Genomic DNA, 14,739 nt, shown 5'->3' on the forward strand with positions numbered 1-14,739 from the left:
TTACCTTTCATGAGACCTTATGAATTCTCTGTCACATTTTCCTTCACCTCCTGTTGTTTTTCATCAGGAAAGAACAGAGGACATAAATTCCTTTTTGACTATTTGACCACAGCCATCGTCCAAAATGAGGACTTGTTAATTACTTGTATGAAGATTAAGAATCGTAATGACTCTTTCCTTCTCTCTTCTTCTCTCTCAGGCTGCATGTTGGATGGACGGTCTTATAACAGCTCAGTATCCTGGACCACCTCCACCAAACCCTGCATAACCCGACGCTGTCAGGTGTGTGTGTGTGTGAGATGAAAGGTGAAGTGTTGTTTCAGCTCAGACGTCATGTGGAAACCTCTGACCTCAGATGAGAAACAACACAAACATGCTGCTGTTAGAGGATGAGATACAGGAGGAGGGAGGAAAGAGGTATGGGAGGTGATAGGAAGGAAGGAAGTAGGAACAGCATGCAAAGGGGAAGGAAAGAAGCAGGGAAGGAAGGAACAAATAGAGCTGGAAGGAAAGAAAGGAGGAAGCAAAAACAAAAAAGGAGAAAAGGAGGGAAATAAAGGAGAAAAGAAAGGAGGAAGAGGCTGAGTAAGAAAGGGAAAAACCATGGAAGAGAATCGCCAAGATGGAAAGACACATAGGTGAAATTAAGGGTTAGTGGAGGGATGAATAGAGGGATAGATTGAGAGGAAGATAAAGAAAGGAACAGAGGAGGAAGCAGTGAAGGTGAGAAATGTTAAAATACAGCAAGCAGCAGTTGGAAAATGGAAGTGAAAGTGATGAAGAAACAAAATGACATCAAATGAAAGGAGAGAAAACATGGAGGAAGGTTAAATGAGAGACGTTAAAGTCATAATAAAACAGTAAAAACTAAAGTATTTCCCTGCTGGCTGTGACAGGAAGGTGTCATCACTGAGGCCGACGTTCAGTGTGTCGTCCACTGCAAGAATCCCAAAATCCACCCAAAGAAGTGCTGCCCCACCTGCCCCAGTGAGTACCACCCCAGCCTGAGTCACAGTCATGTTCTCTGTCAGTCTGCATGTTGTCAGATACACCTGCTTGATTTAAAGCCGCTACAAGGAACTTTTAACTGGATATGCAAAAGTCTCTGATGTCTGTGCGTGACCTACAACAGCAAATGAGACCATCAGTGTGAAGATAAGCTATTTCTATATAGTGTATATCCATACCTTTAGGAAACTGTGTCCGGGTCCGCCCCAGGTCGTTTCCAGGACGAAACGATTTACGGCACTCAGACGGCACACGTCATCTTACCTAGCTGCTTACATTTAGTGACTCTTATAAATAGTCGCTATTCCTCCTCCTCGACCCGACGTCCGCGGGGAGTTAAAATAGCAGCAATCATCGGGTAAAAGTTCTGTGAAAGCACTGGACTCACCAACAGTCAGCCACGTCTCAGTCACACAGAGAAATCCAATCCTCGGGAAGTCAGGAAATCCTTCAGGATAAACGTTTTGTTCCCTAGCGATCTAGCATTTACCAGCCCAATCCTGGCAGGAGCCGGTGGGTCCACGGCGTTAACACCTCATCCGGGCCAACGACAGGTACCAGCCAGGCGTCGACAGGGTCCAGCGAGTGCAGAGAAATAAAGAGGCGAGGCAGCGCTCCATACTCAGTCCAAGAAGCCATGGAAGTGCTCGCCAAACAGGCCTTCAGCCTTACCAGCTGACCGCTGCGTTTACCCCGGCGGCGGTGGCGCTTACACCGGAGAGGTGGAGCTGGGTCACGGCAGAGGTGAGCTGGGATCCCCGATAGGAGCGGGGGCAAAGTTTTCCTGTCATGTTGTTTCATTTATCCCCAAAACAAACACATGCGCGAGCCAGGTAAGCGTCTTTACGACAATACGCGCTAGAGCTCATGGGAAATGTAGGCTTCATTTCGGCAAAACACTACCGCTTTTGTCCACAGGGTCGCCAAAATCAACTCAAAATGAAAGTTCCTTGTAGGGGCTTCAATCAATCAAATGTAGAATTTCTGTGTTTTTATTTTAAAATCTTTAAAAGCTAATGAATGTCTAAGAAAATAAAAGGCAGCTGTTAGTGTTAAATGACTGTGTGGTCCTCTGAGAAGTCACCTTTGTTTTGTGTGATTAAAAGATCACATGCGAAAGAGACTCGGCTGAACCAAACTCACCTTCAGTGTGCCAGTTTTGACTCTTTGAGTCATGGTTGTGTATTTTAGACATTCAAACTGCATAAATTCAAATCACAGACATATAGATACAAATCATTTTGAAATATGGAATAAAATAAGCTCCAGAGACAAATTAAATGTTTTGTATTTAGTGCAGTTTTGAGAATTCACTTTGTCAATTTTGTCATTTTACCAGAGTTTGTGCACTGGTTAATTTGTGAAGCAGCGTAATTTTAAAATGTCTTCGAACTTGACTCTAAAACTGCTCTGAACTCGAGCCCAGGGTGCAGAGAGGAGATTGGTGTGTGTGTGAAGGTGAAGTGAACAAAACAAAAAGTGAGTGACGTGTTTGAAATGTTGTAACGTCTCATCCTGCAGGTTGTATCTTTGAGGGTCGTCTGTACAAAGAGAAGGAGGAGTTCAGCCCTGAGGGCAAACCCTGCATCAAGTGCACCTGCACTGTGAGTACACGCACACACACACACGCACAGTTGTGTTTACTCTCTGACCTCTCTCTGTGTATGAGTGTTTGTGAGCGAGGCCTCTGTCCTCTAAATAAGTTAGTTTTGGAGTCTCCAGAGAGTCAAACTTTAGGTTGGAAGAACATCCTCCCCCTGATTTTTTTCCCTCCCTTGGTCCTCCCTCTCTGTGTCCTCCTTCCCTCCCTCCTTTCCTCCCTCCTTTCCCCCCTCTTCCCTCACTACACAAACAAACCCTACAGGTACGTCCATAAACACATTACAGCATTAATGTGTTTGCACCTGTAGGCCTGTTAACACACACACACACACACACACACACACACACACACATACAGAAACACTTTGGCCTCGCTGACACAGAAATATTGTACATTTATTTATTTATATGAGGAAATGTTTTATTTGTTATTTCCTGCTTTGTTTCTCCAAAAAAAGTTTATTGTTAGTCCATGCACATCAAACAAAATCATTTTTTTCATGCCTCCGTGATAGCTGTGGTCGGAGGCATTCATGTTTTCAGGTTTTACATCTGTCTCATTGTCGTGCTCTCAAGAATGCCTTCAGAGAATCTTCAAATTTGGCGCACGCGTTCATTTGGACGAGGTCACTGTGACCTCACAAAACATTTTCGGTCATGACTCAAGAATTCATTTGCTAATCATGACAACATTTTACACAAATGTCTGATATGATAAAATCGTGATATCTCTGAAATGGACAGGGCGACATTCGGTCAGATACTGAACTGATGTGTGTGTGAAGTGAAATGTTACGATAAAACACGTAAAAACTTTCATCAAACTAAACCTTCACCAACAGATTATAATGTGCATGGAAATGAAAGTTTATTTCATCACACAATGCCAGAAGAATTTCCTCCTGATGTAAAGTCACTGTGTTGAGTTAACGACTATCACATCACATTGTGTTGTGTTGCTGTTTCAGGGAGGGCGCACTCTTTGCATGAGGGAGGTGTGTCCCGTCCTTTCCTGCCCCGCCTTCCTCAGTCACACCCCACCTGGACAGTGCTGCCCCAGATGTCTCGGTAAAGACCAATTATCACCTCTCTGATTTGTCACCTGTGTGTGGAGGTTGATTTAAACCCTCTGCAGGTGCAAAGAATGTAGAAACAATGATGGTGTTCGCTGTGTTTTTTAATGTTTGGCACTGCAAGTCTTTTGTTTCCTGTTTTCTCCTTCACTGTAATTTCCACAAATAACTCCTCCTCCTCCTCCTCCTCCAGGTCAGAGGAAGGTGTTTGATCTGTCTTTAGGAAGCTGTCTGTTCCACAGCGAAGTTTACGAGAACGGCACCTCCTTCATACATGACAACTGCACCACCTGCACCTGCAAGGTACCGACCTGGACGTCAAACGCTCCAACTGTCCTACTGAAATGAACTCGTCACCTTAGTGAAGGATAAATCCTACATCACATTGTTTTTGCTTGCTTTTATTTTCATTTGTTTATTTTACCATTTCTCCCTCATTCCTGATACGATGATAAGAGATTATTAATCCCACACAGCAGCTCAAGATTCAGAAGAGAATGAGACAAGATTTAAAATACAAATAAGATAAATTAAAATTTCTCTTAAATGTATAAATATCATTGTACACTAAGTAGTAAAATATTGCTCATATTATTGCCCTAACATCATCTGTCTTCTTCCCAGGATTCCACCGTGGTCTGCAAGAGGCGATGCTCTCGGCCGGGGAGTTGCCATGGTGACCATTGTTGTGAGGAGTGTCTGTCCTACGTGAAGGTGGAGGAGGTGAAGTACTGCAGAGTCCGGAACAAGATCTACAGGGTGAGACAGACAGAGGGGATGATGGAGGGATGGATGGACTGACAGGTGGTTGAATGATGGAAGGAATGATGGGTGAATAGTTGCTGAACAGACAGACGGACAGACGGATGGTTGAATGGTTGGTGTGGTGTGTCTCCGTCTGGATGTCCTCTGATGTGTCTCTCGTCTCCTGCAGGAAGGAGACATGTGGTCGTCAGTTAACTGCACACTCTGCGCCTGTGTTAAAGGAAACATCGAGTGTCGACCCAAACAGTGTGTACCAATCACCAGCTGCCCCGCGGTGAGTGACGGCCCACCGGCCAATCACCAGCCTACATCCTGTTTGTAGGGTTTACATCACTGTTTCAGAGCTGTTGGACAGCGACTGTCTCTGTCTGTGTCTCTGTCCACTTCATCTCATCTGTCTGACGCTCACACTTTACAGCCTGTGACTAATTCTCACTTCACATGCGTGACGCCTTGAGACGGCGACACTCCTCTGATTTACAGGCGGAGCAGCGTTTCACACGTCAGATTCAAGCGTTTCATATTTTCAGATTTATATTTTCCTCGTTCAGTCTGATTCACTTTGATCCTTGTTGTTGTGTGATAGAACACATTTATGGCAGATTTATGACAGATCGACTTTCCCTCAGGGGCTCAGTGTCAAAGACACACAGTTGTTACTGAGCCTGTTGTTTCCAGGACTTTCTATAACAGCAAGGTTTCTCCTCTGCAGTCACTTTGAGCACATTAGAGATCTAACCGAGCGTGGTGTTCAGTGTGTCAGACGCTCTGGGAACTTCTGGCAGGAGGAAGGTTTGTGCTGCGTTCACCTGTCGCAGAGGGTCGTCTGTCGGCCACCGGGTGATGGAGTGGATTCCTCACATACCGCTGGCTGCTGGCGGTCACACAGTCAAAGCCGTTAGTCCAAGTTCACACGCTTCCAGTGGTTCCAACAAGCCCTCACCTGTTGTTTGTGGTCAGAGCAGGCGACTGAGGATGATGTAGGTGGTCTCAGTTTGGTCTCCTGTGAAAAGAAGTTTCACTCACTCATGATGTTGATTTAGTGTATTAACAAAAACACTTCAGCAGCCTGGTTTTCACTTTACCTCAGATTTTAACGAATCTCTCACTCTCACTAATGAGCTGCTTCGGCTGTCGTTCCCTGGTTCAGAGGGGGTTTGTCCTGTTGGCTTAGCTGCTAAAGAGTCTGCTGCTGTGCAGCGGCTCGTGCTTCGGCTCTAGGTCGTGTATGTTACTGTGCTGCTGGGTTAGCTGCTGAGAAGAGTCTGTAGCTGTGCAGCGGCTTGTTCTTTGGCTCAGTGTGTTTTTATCCACCACTCTCTCGCTCCATCGCCGTCATAATTCACAGTGAAACCGAAGTGGCTCCAAACAGCAGGCCTGTAGGTTATTGAAGGATCTTCTGTAGCAGGTCTGGTAATGGCTTCATTAACTGTCTTGCAACGAGCTAGCTTAGCGTAGCTGCCTCCCAGTGTGTCTCACTGCAGTAAAATGTTCTGGTTTTGGGGTGGGAGGGGCAGACACCATGTTTCCTGTTCCATCCTTTGGGCTGCCTTATTGAGAAGATTATATTCAACACAGTTTAAGCTGTAGATTTTATTTTCCAAGTGTAAAAGGATAATTCAGCGTACCGTTCAGTTTGTAATGTTTTAAAGATGGAGAGAAGTTTGTGTTATTTGTTGAAAAGTCATGGAAATGTGATTATGGGTCCTTGAAAAGTCATGGAAAAGTTCTGAAGCTTTGTCCATGACAGTGTGTGGGAACCCTGCCGCTTTTATTCACACTCACCCAACATGTTAGATTACGTTACTGCTGCAGGGACGTGTGGAGGTAACACAGCACATTAACTCACACACCTGTCCCGAGTTATCATGAGAGTGACTCGTCTCTCTCTCCGAGGTCACCACAGCCCACCTCAGCCTCCCAAACGCACACACATACACATACATACACACACACGCTCCCATGCCGTCATCCTGCGGTCAGCGGCAGGTCGGCAGAGTGTGTGCGTCTCTCTGGAGACAGTGTGTCTCCGACCAGCCTTTTGTCTGTTTGACGTTTGAGTGACAGCAAAGAAGAGGTTCCCCTATATTTAGGCCCCTGAAAACCAATCTCTGTCACTGTGTGTGTGTGTGTGTGTGTGTGTGTGTAAGAGAGAGTGTGTGTGTCCTCGGTTTGTCAAAAGGCAGCTCTTCAAAGAGAGAGATCACCCTTTGTGCAGAGGTTAGGACTCTGGAGTTTGTATTGAGTGTAGAGAGAGCGTCTGTATGTGATGACAGATGAGTGGTGTGTGTGTGTGTGTGTGTGTGTGTGTGTGTGTGAGAAAGAATGAAGGGCTTCCCTGAGGCAACAAAAACTAAGTGTGTGAAAGAGTCCTCTGATCTGCACTTCTGATGGAAGTTGAAACATACTGTACACACACACACACACACACACACACACACACACACACACAGTTTCCTGTTACACAGACAGAGTTCAGCGGTTGATGTCGGCGTATCGGTATCTTTGTGGTCGTCCTGGTTTGACTGTGAACTTGTCAAAATGAAAACTTTTCCTCTGTTTCTACCTTTCATTTGGTTTCTGTTGAGTGTGTTTGAATGAAACAGAATCATGACCTTCATCATGTCAGCCAACAGAACGATGTGGAAAAAAGTTTTGTCAGGTTAGCTGTGTGTTACCAGGATGTCCGGTTTTTTGCTGCTGGAACAAACCTGGAAAATTATGTTTCATCTCACGTCACATGCTATTTTCGTCAGTAAATCAAACCCACACCTTTAAAAATGAAGTGCAGTGTGAAGCTTTGATGTAGAGAGCTGAGTATTTTATTTGTGCTGACAATGAACCGTTATGTTCATGGTTTGAAACGTTGCCTTCCCTGTTTCTCTCACCCTGTAGTTCTCTCTGTCTTCCTCTCTCTGAATCCTAAATTCAAACGTGTAACAGTGTGTGAAGCCGCAGTGAAAGTTGACAGTAATCACAGTCACATTGCAGCTCTGACCCTGCAGTGTAAACAGTTTATATCAGTAAATAGTTTCCTCAGATCTTTTCTCTCAGCTCTGTCTGTGATGTTTCTCTCTATCAGTCTGCATCCTGTCAAAGATTTTCTGTTTGTCTTTCATCACCTGTCATGTTCAGATGCTCTGCCATCTTTTCTTAATGTTGAATCCCTCTGAGAGTCTCTAACGCTGTGTGTCTGCCTCGTCTCTTTCAGAATAAAATCCTGAACAGGACGGGCTGCTGTCCAGTCTGCACTGAAAGTGAGTGAGTCCTTCTCAACCCTCCGGCTTCCTCTTTCCCAGAATTCACTCAGCTTTAAATAATACAGGAACAGTCTTGAAGCTGAGGTCTTAAAAAGTCTTAAACTAAACAAAATATATTTATTTAAATCTGTTCATTGTTTAAATTGTGATTTTGTGCAGCTGTGAAATGAGTTAGTGTTTTTATTGAGTGATACTAAGTTAGGTCATCAAAGTAAAATCTATGAATCGTCTTTCTTTAAGGACGAAAACACGTCTCAGCCTCTGAATCTTCAGCCAAGCATTTCCCATGAGCTTCAGTCCAGACTGTGGTTTGCCCTCGGGTCATTTCACTCTGGTTTTTGGCTGTGACCTTCAGTAAAAGTCAACAGACGTGGCTGTAAATGTACCAGTGCAGGACGACAAAGACTCCATGAACTCTGTCTTCTTCATAGTGTAGAGTTCAGTTTGTAAAGAAGACATTTAGTCACATTATTGCCTCAACTGTTTATCAGTAATGACATTTTGCTGTCAGGCATCAACACGGATCTTTTAAACCCTCAGATTATGAGTTGTCTCTTTCTATCCCGGGACAACAGAGACATTTGTTTTTATGTGTCCCGCTCTGCTGGTATTTTATGTTCAAGCTGCAGACATGTTTCCCTAACTTATTTGTTTCTTTTCTCTGTCTTTATTTCTCTTTGTCTTTGCGTTTGTCCCTCTGCAGAGCCCGGTGTGTGCACAGTGTTTGGCGACCCTCACTACAACACCTTCGACGGTAGGACCTTTAACTTCCAGGGAACCTGTCAATACGTACTGACTCGTGAGTGTGGCAGCACCCCAGGACCAGGAAATAACTTCAACCTCAACAGCCCAGACTCCAGCTTCGTGGTAGGGTCGGAGTTAAAGTTTAAGACACACTGATGTTTGGGGAAACAGTTTGTCTGTTTGTTTTACTGAAAGTCTGATGAGAAAGAAAGATGAATTTCATCTCTGTGCATTTAGTGGAGAGTCGATAGAAGACTCGCTGAGCACAAACACTGGAAGCAGAGAAATTGCAAGCCTCTGCAAAAGGAGGGAAAAATATGCCTTTTTAACTTGTGAGGTCACAGACCAGCCACCAAAACATCCAACAGTCAGCTGGATTTAGTCCAGGTTTAGGAAACAACCTCATAATTACGCCAAGCTAAACACGTCCTGCACCAGTCTGTGTGCACTCAGCTGTTGTTGGTTAACTGCAATTTGTACACCAACTGCTTCTCAAACCACAACGCCTCGTTTCCTAATTCTACCTGTGCTAAATATACAAGAAGACATGTAAATAAGATTGCTGAGGAATTTTTTTAAAGGAGTCTTTGAAAGAACTAAGTTAATATTAATCAAGATAAAGATAATGGCTTCCCACAATGAAATGAACATGATCGACTGCAATACTGACGTTTAAAATGCTCCACTCAGAAAACTCTGCTTCCTTAAACTTACAGTCATTCATGTCTGAATGTTGCGGCTGAATGAAATGTCTGAAGCAGAAGGCGAGGAGCTAGCTCCTCTGTGAAAGTCCAGTAAAAATATTTTGTCCTCAAAATCATCAATGAATGATTGTGATAAATAATTATCTGTCTGTTTGACCATCACTTCCATTTAAATCAACAAATCAAAGGACTCAAAGGAGCCATTTTCCATTTGTTTCCCAGGTGTTGGTGAAGAACGACGCCCGGCGGACTCGCTCCTTCTCCTGGACTCAGTCTGTTGAGGTGAGGTTGGGAGGTTTGGTCCTCAGTCTCCACCAGCACCTGACAGTTCGGAGGAACGGCACCCGCATCGCGCTGCCCTACCACGGCCCCGGGGTGCACATCGACCTGGACGGATACCTGCTCAAACTCACCACCATCGCAGGTCAGCACACACCTCTCTCTACAGGAGGCTGGCGCCCAGTTTAAGTCCTTCAGTCTGAAGCGTCACAGACCAGCTTCATTTAACACTTTTAGCTTGTCTTGTTCTCTGATGAGTCTGAGGAGCAGCGTGCAGTTTAAAGCTGCGGGAAAAAGGTCGTAAATGGATTTTGAGTTAAGATTATTTTGCACACCAAGACAAAAACATAATCCCAACGTCAAGTACAAAGTTTCTTGTTCATTTTCCTGCATTTTTGAAGAGGTGTCCATGTTTCTAAAAGACATCTCTTGATCTTTGACCTTTAAAACACACCAGATGCAGACACCTCTATTTGGTTTGTTGTGAACACAAGTATTAAGCTCCGCCTCTTCCTGCAGGTCTGGAGATCACCTGGGACGGTGACAGTTTTGTTGAGGTTGTGGCTGCCCCCCACCTGCGTGGACGCCTGTGCGGCCTTTGTGGCAACTACAACGGCCACAAGCGTGACGACACCATGGGAGGCGATGGGCAGTTCAAGTTCGACGTGGACGAGTTTGCCGAGTCGTGGCGAGTCGAGGGAAATGAGGTTTGCTCCCAACAGCACCTGCCTCGCCGGCCAACGTCCTTCCTGTGCCCTGGCAGCGTCAAAGTCAAGTTGCGCGCCCACCGGGAGTGCCAGAAGATAAAGTCATGGGAGTTTCAGAAGTGCCACCGTGTGGTTGACTTCGCCCCGTTCTACAGGTCAGAGCCTCACTCTGACTCTGAGTGTGCTGGAACGATTATTAATGTTCTGAAAGTGTTTTTATTAAAGTGCCTCTCTGAAGGTGTAAATCTGAAGAATGGACAATTAAAATACCAAAAGATGACATAACAACACACCCATGTCCAATAGAGTGCTAACAGTAGAATCGTCTGTGCTCCTCCTCTCTGCAGGTCGTGTGTAACGGACATGTGCGAGTGTCCGGTCCATAAAAACTGTTACTGTGAGTCCTTCATCGCCTACAGCCGAGCCTGCGAGAGGGAGGGAGTGCCCGTCCTCTGGAGGGCCGACACCGCCTGCATGGGTGAGTAGAGCTGTGTACTGATGTTATATCAATACTGTGACATGAGACTAGATTTTGTAGAGATTAGATTTTGGATATGGTAATATTGTAAGTGTTGTCTTTTCCTGGTTTTAAAGACTGCGTTACAGTAAAGTGATGTCATTTTCTGAACTGAACAGACTGTTGTAGCTGTTCTGTTCTCTGCCTTTAACTACTTAGAGATTTTTGATAGATATTCATCAGTAACATGGATATAATCACTGTAAATATTTTGTGAAAGCAGCGAGTCAACCATGTGGTATCATCAGTATATTGATATTGAGGTTTTTGTTCAAAAAAAAGAAGTGTTTTTTGATTTTCTCCATGTCACCCAGCCCGTTGGGTGAGTGACAGTCTTAAGTCAATCTTTCAGAGGTCCTTTTATAAATCTAAGACAGTGGAAGTAGGATTTTATGAATCGTTTCTTTCTGACATCACATTGTAAAATCTCACAATCATTGGTAAAACTGTTTTTTGTTGAATAGTACACCAAACCCGTCTCTTTCTGGCAAACGCTGCCTGGCAGATCAGGATGGTTAAACCAACAAGACTTGTAATTTCTTTCTTGCTGGGATAGTTGTTTCCTGGATGACATGGAGAAGTGCATATTCAACAAAAACTGGCTCTTTTTAAGACTTCGTAGCATGACTAAAAGCAGTACAAGGCAATGCATACCAGGCTCTGCGCATTTTAAAATCACCAGAAAACTTGCCATCAGTAACCAGAGTCACATCGACATCATTAAAGCTGATTTGTTTTTCTACCTTCCCTCCCTCCAGCAACCCAGTGTAAACACGGCGCCGTGTACGACACCTGCGGACCGGGCTGCACCAAAACCTGCGACAACTGGAACGAGATCGGGCCGTGTCACAAGCCCTGCGTGGCCGGCTGCCACTGCCCCGCCAACCTGGTGCTGTTCCAGGGACGCTGCATCAAACCCACGGCCTGCCCCGGACGGTGACCCTTGTGATCCAGGTGGGAGGGGGGGCAGGTTAGGGACGCTCAAGTATCACAGTTTGGGGGCCAAACAAGCCAAGGAGGGTTTGGGAGGACACAGATGGGTCTCAGGTCGACAGATCACGTGACAAAGTACTCAGGGTCCAGATCTGTCTGACAGAGATACAAGCTACGGTGACGGACTGAAAACTCAGTGGATGAGAGGCTGAACGTCGCCACCACCTTCAGCCTCTGACTTCCACGTGCCTCGTGTAAACTATGCATTGTCACTGCCCGTCACCGCCACCGGGGGCGCTAATTTCAGTCTTGTCAAGGAACTGAACTCCCAGGAGAAAACTCAGGGGCCCTGAGGTGGAAATTTTTGTCTCCACCTTCTGCAGAACGTTTGACCACGCTGCCATGGACCCTCAGGAAACAGTCTGGGCCGGTGGACTCCTGTCAGAGCCAACATGGCGCCCACATTTCTCTCACAAACTCTCTGAGGTGGGAAACTGAGCATCTGCGTCTGGAATATGGAAATTCAAAGCGGAGAAACTCATCATATCAAAGTGCCCTCGTGATCTCTGTTCCTTCATTTCATACTGTAAGCTAGCCAGATTTATATGAAAGACAGACAGCTTTTATATTATTATTATTATTCTAATTAATATTATTATTATTATTATTATTATTTGTTGTTGATGTTGTTAATTTATATATCGGTCAGATGACACGTCGTAGCAAGAGCCAGAATCATGAATATAATGCGTTATAAATGATTTAAAGGGAAACAAAAGCTATTTATGTATTTGTTGTGTACTTGTGTTACTGTTTGAAGAGAAATGCCCAAATGTGACTCCGTTGTTGCTCCATCGCAGGGAAATCGTACTGTATTGTGTTGCGCTCCGTGTACAGCTTGTTGTGGTTCGTATCAAACTGAAGGTGTTCATCTAAACATATGTTTCACTTGACGATAATTATTTAAGACCAGCAATATAATCTTTTATCGAAGTTCATCTCTGACTGCTGTCTTTACTTTGCTCAGTGTTTAAAGCTTTAATAACTGTCACAGAAGAAGGTCGGATCTGAAGGTCGCTGGTTCGAATCCCTGAAGGAGCTGAAGACGTCTGCAGCGCGAAAACTGAAGGCGTTCTTGATCCTCTGTTCACTCGTGCTTTGTATTTAATGATTTTTCAGATACAAAAAAAAGAAACGACAAATTCTTATGAACTAAATAATGTTTATTTTTCAAACTTCTCTTTAACCTTTGATTCTTCTCTGTGAAGCAGTTTTTACTCTCCAGGCCTCTAAACAGGATTCATGTTAAACACTCAGAGCTGGAAAATCCCTCTTCATCTGAACCACTCAGCCTGCAGACATGAACCTCTGACGATCAGCTGTGAGGACAAATATCTTCATATAAAAGTTTGGAGACCATAAAGTTTTAAGGACCAGTTAAAGTAGAATTAAAGTAAGATTACTCTAAAACTGTCCCGTCAGGATGTCGCAGCATTTTTTTTTTTTTAGCTACACGGCAGCTTTTCCTAAAATTTGTGATGCATGCTGCAGCGTTTAGCCGTTGTTTACGCCTGAGGCATCATGTTGTCAGGTCGTCCGTCTCATTCTTGTGAACATCTTGAACCTTGAGGGAATTTCTTCACAAAACATGCTCGTGACCATAACTGAAGAGTTTATACACTCATTATGACAAAGCTTCACACAAATGTCGAACAGGATAAAATAATGAAGTGATGACATTTTATATCCTGAAGGTCAAAGGTCAGCTTCAGTGTGACATTGTGATTTGTGTTGTTTGTTGTTTGGTTGTATGACTCCGCCCACCAGTCAGGTTTCTCTGACGAAGTGTTTCTCAAAGTCAAGGAAGGATCTGCTACGTCATCGACCCGCTGAAGGACTGCTCCAGTGTCAAGGATCCTTGAGTCCTCCTTTCAGAGAAATTCCAAGGATGCATGTGTGGATCCTCCGTGGGTATGAAATCCCCACAATGCTTTGCGCACGATTTTCTGGAAGTGGAGGCTTCAATAAAAATCTGCGCTTAAGTCTGTTGTTCACACTGTTAATGATCATTTAGAACTTTTTTAGCTGTTGTCTTTACTTCATGATTTCACTTACTCTTAAATACTCCTAAACTTACTCCAGAAATATATTCTCCCTAAAAGTCACGTGACTCTGACAATAACTGACACTTGTTCAAACTGCACAACAACATTAGAGAGTGTTAAAATGATCACAGTACCTGAAACCTCCTCAGTCTGCTGAGGATTAATGACGATCACGTGGGGACACTTGTTAGTCTGTTCCAATGTGTGTTCACTGAATGATGGGAAGGACTCTTGCCTTGTCTCTGTAGGATCCTTCCTTGGGAGGACTCTTCTTACCAAGGAAGGATCCTTGACTTTGAGAAACACCCTCAGTCTCCATCCATGTCAGTGAAAACATAGATGCTTCACACACAGAAGATCTATACAATCAGCACAGTTTCAAGATTAGAGTCACCAATTCAGTATCTGACCAAATGTCTCCCCTTCTGTTCCTGAGATATGACGTTAAAACATGATGATGTCACAGTCAAGATGACCTTTGACCTTTTGACCTTCATTATTTTATCCTGTTAGACGTTTGTGTCAAGTCTGGTCATAATTAGTGTATGAACTCTTCACTTATGGACAAAAACATTTTGTGAGGTCACACTGACCTTTGACCTTCAACCACCAAATTCTAAACAGTTCATTCTTGAGTCAAAGTGGACGTTTGTGCCAAATTAAGAAAAATCCCTCAAGATATTCTTAAGATAACACATTCATGAGGATGAGATGGGAGCCAGGTCGGAGTGACCTTTGACCACCAAAATCTAATAAATTTCATCCCTGAGTCCAAGTGGACGTTTGTGTCAAATTTAGTGTATGAATTCATTCAGTTATGGACAGAAACATATTTTGTGAGGTCACACTGATCTTTGGCCACTAAACTCTGATCAGTTTATTCTTCAGTCCAGGTGGACGTTTGTGTCAAATTCCTTTAAGACGTTCTTCATATGTTGTGTTCACAAAGATGGGACGGACAACCTGAGAACATACTGCCTCTGGCCACGACTGTCGCTGACGCAGAGGCATAAAAATCCCTAGTGCAGAAACCCAGGCTTTA

At 44.2% G+C, this 14,739-nt stretch overlaps 1 protein-coding gene across 3 annotated transcripts in view; it reads left to right on the forward strand.

Moving 5' to 3' along the window:
- The window catches only part of bmper (BMP binding endothelial regulator), a 43,473-nt gene extending 30,883 nt beyond the window's left edge, over positions 1–12,590 (forward strand). For all 3 annotated transcript variants that reach the window (XM_033639608.2, XM_033639609.2, XM_033639610.2), the window contains 13 exons: positions 200–282; positions 897–987; positions 2,530–2,612; positions 3,579–3,678; positions 3,877–3,986; positions 4,308–4,442; positions 4,618–4,722; positions 7,660–7,705; positions 8,412–8,575; positions 9,379–9,580; positions 9,955–10,297; positions 10,490–10,620; positions 11,418–12,590. In XM_033639608.2, the coding sequence (XP_033495499.2) occupies positions 200–282; positions 897–987; positions 2,530–2,612; positions 3,579–3,678; positions 3,877–3,986; positions 4,308–4,442; positions 4,618–4,722; positions 7,660–7,705; positions 8,412–8,575; positions 9,379–9,580; positions 9,955–10,297; positions 10,490–10,620; positions 11,418–11,599 (1,775 nt within the window). In that variant the 3' untranslated portion in view covers positions 11,600–12,590. The remainder of the gene's footprint in view (positions 1–199; positions 283–896; positions 988–2,529; positions 2,613–3,578; positions 3,679–3,876; positions 3,987–4,307; positions 4,443–4,617; positions 4,723–7,659; positions 7,706–8,411; positions 8,576–9,378; positions 9,581–9,954; positions 10,298–10,489; positions 10,621–11,417) is intronic.
- Positions 12,591–14,739: the final 2,149 nt, after the last annotated feature.

This window comes from Epinephelus lanceolatus, chromosome 10 (genome assembly GCF_041903045.1).
Source record: "Epinephelus lanceolatus isolate andai-2023 chromosome 10, ASM4190304v1, whole genome shotgun sequence".
In the NCBI taxonomy this organism is placed as follows: domain Eukaryota; kingdom Metazoa; phylum Chordata; class Actinopteri; order Perciformes; family Serranidae; genus Epinephelus; species Epinephelus lanceolatus.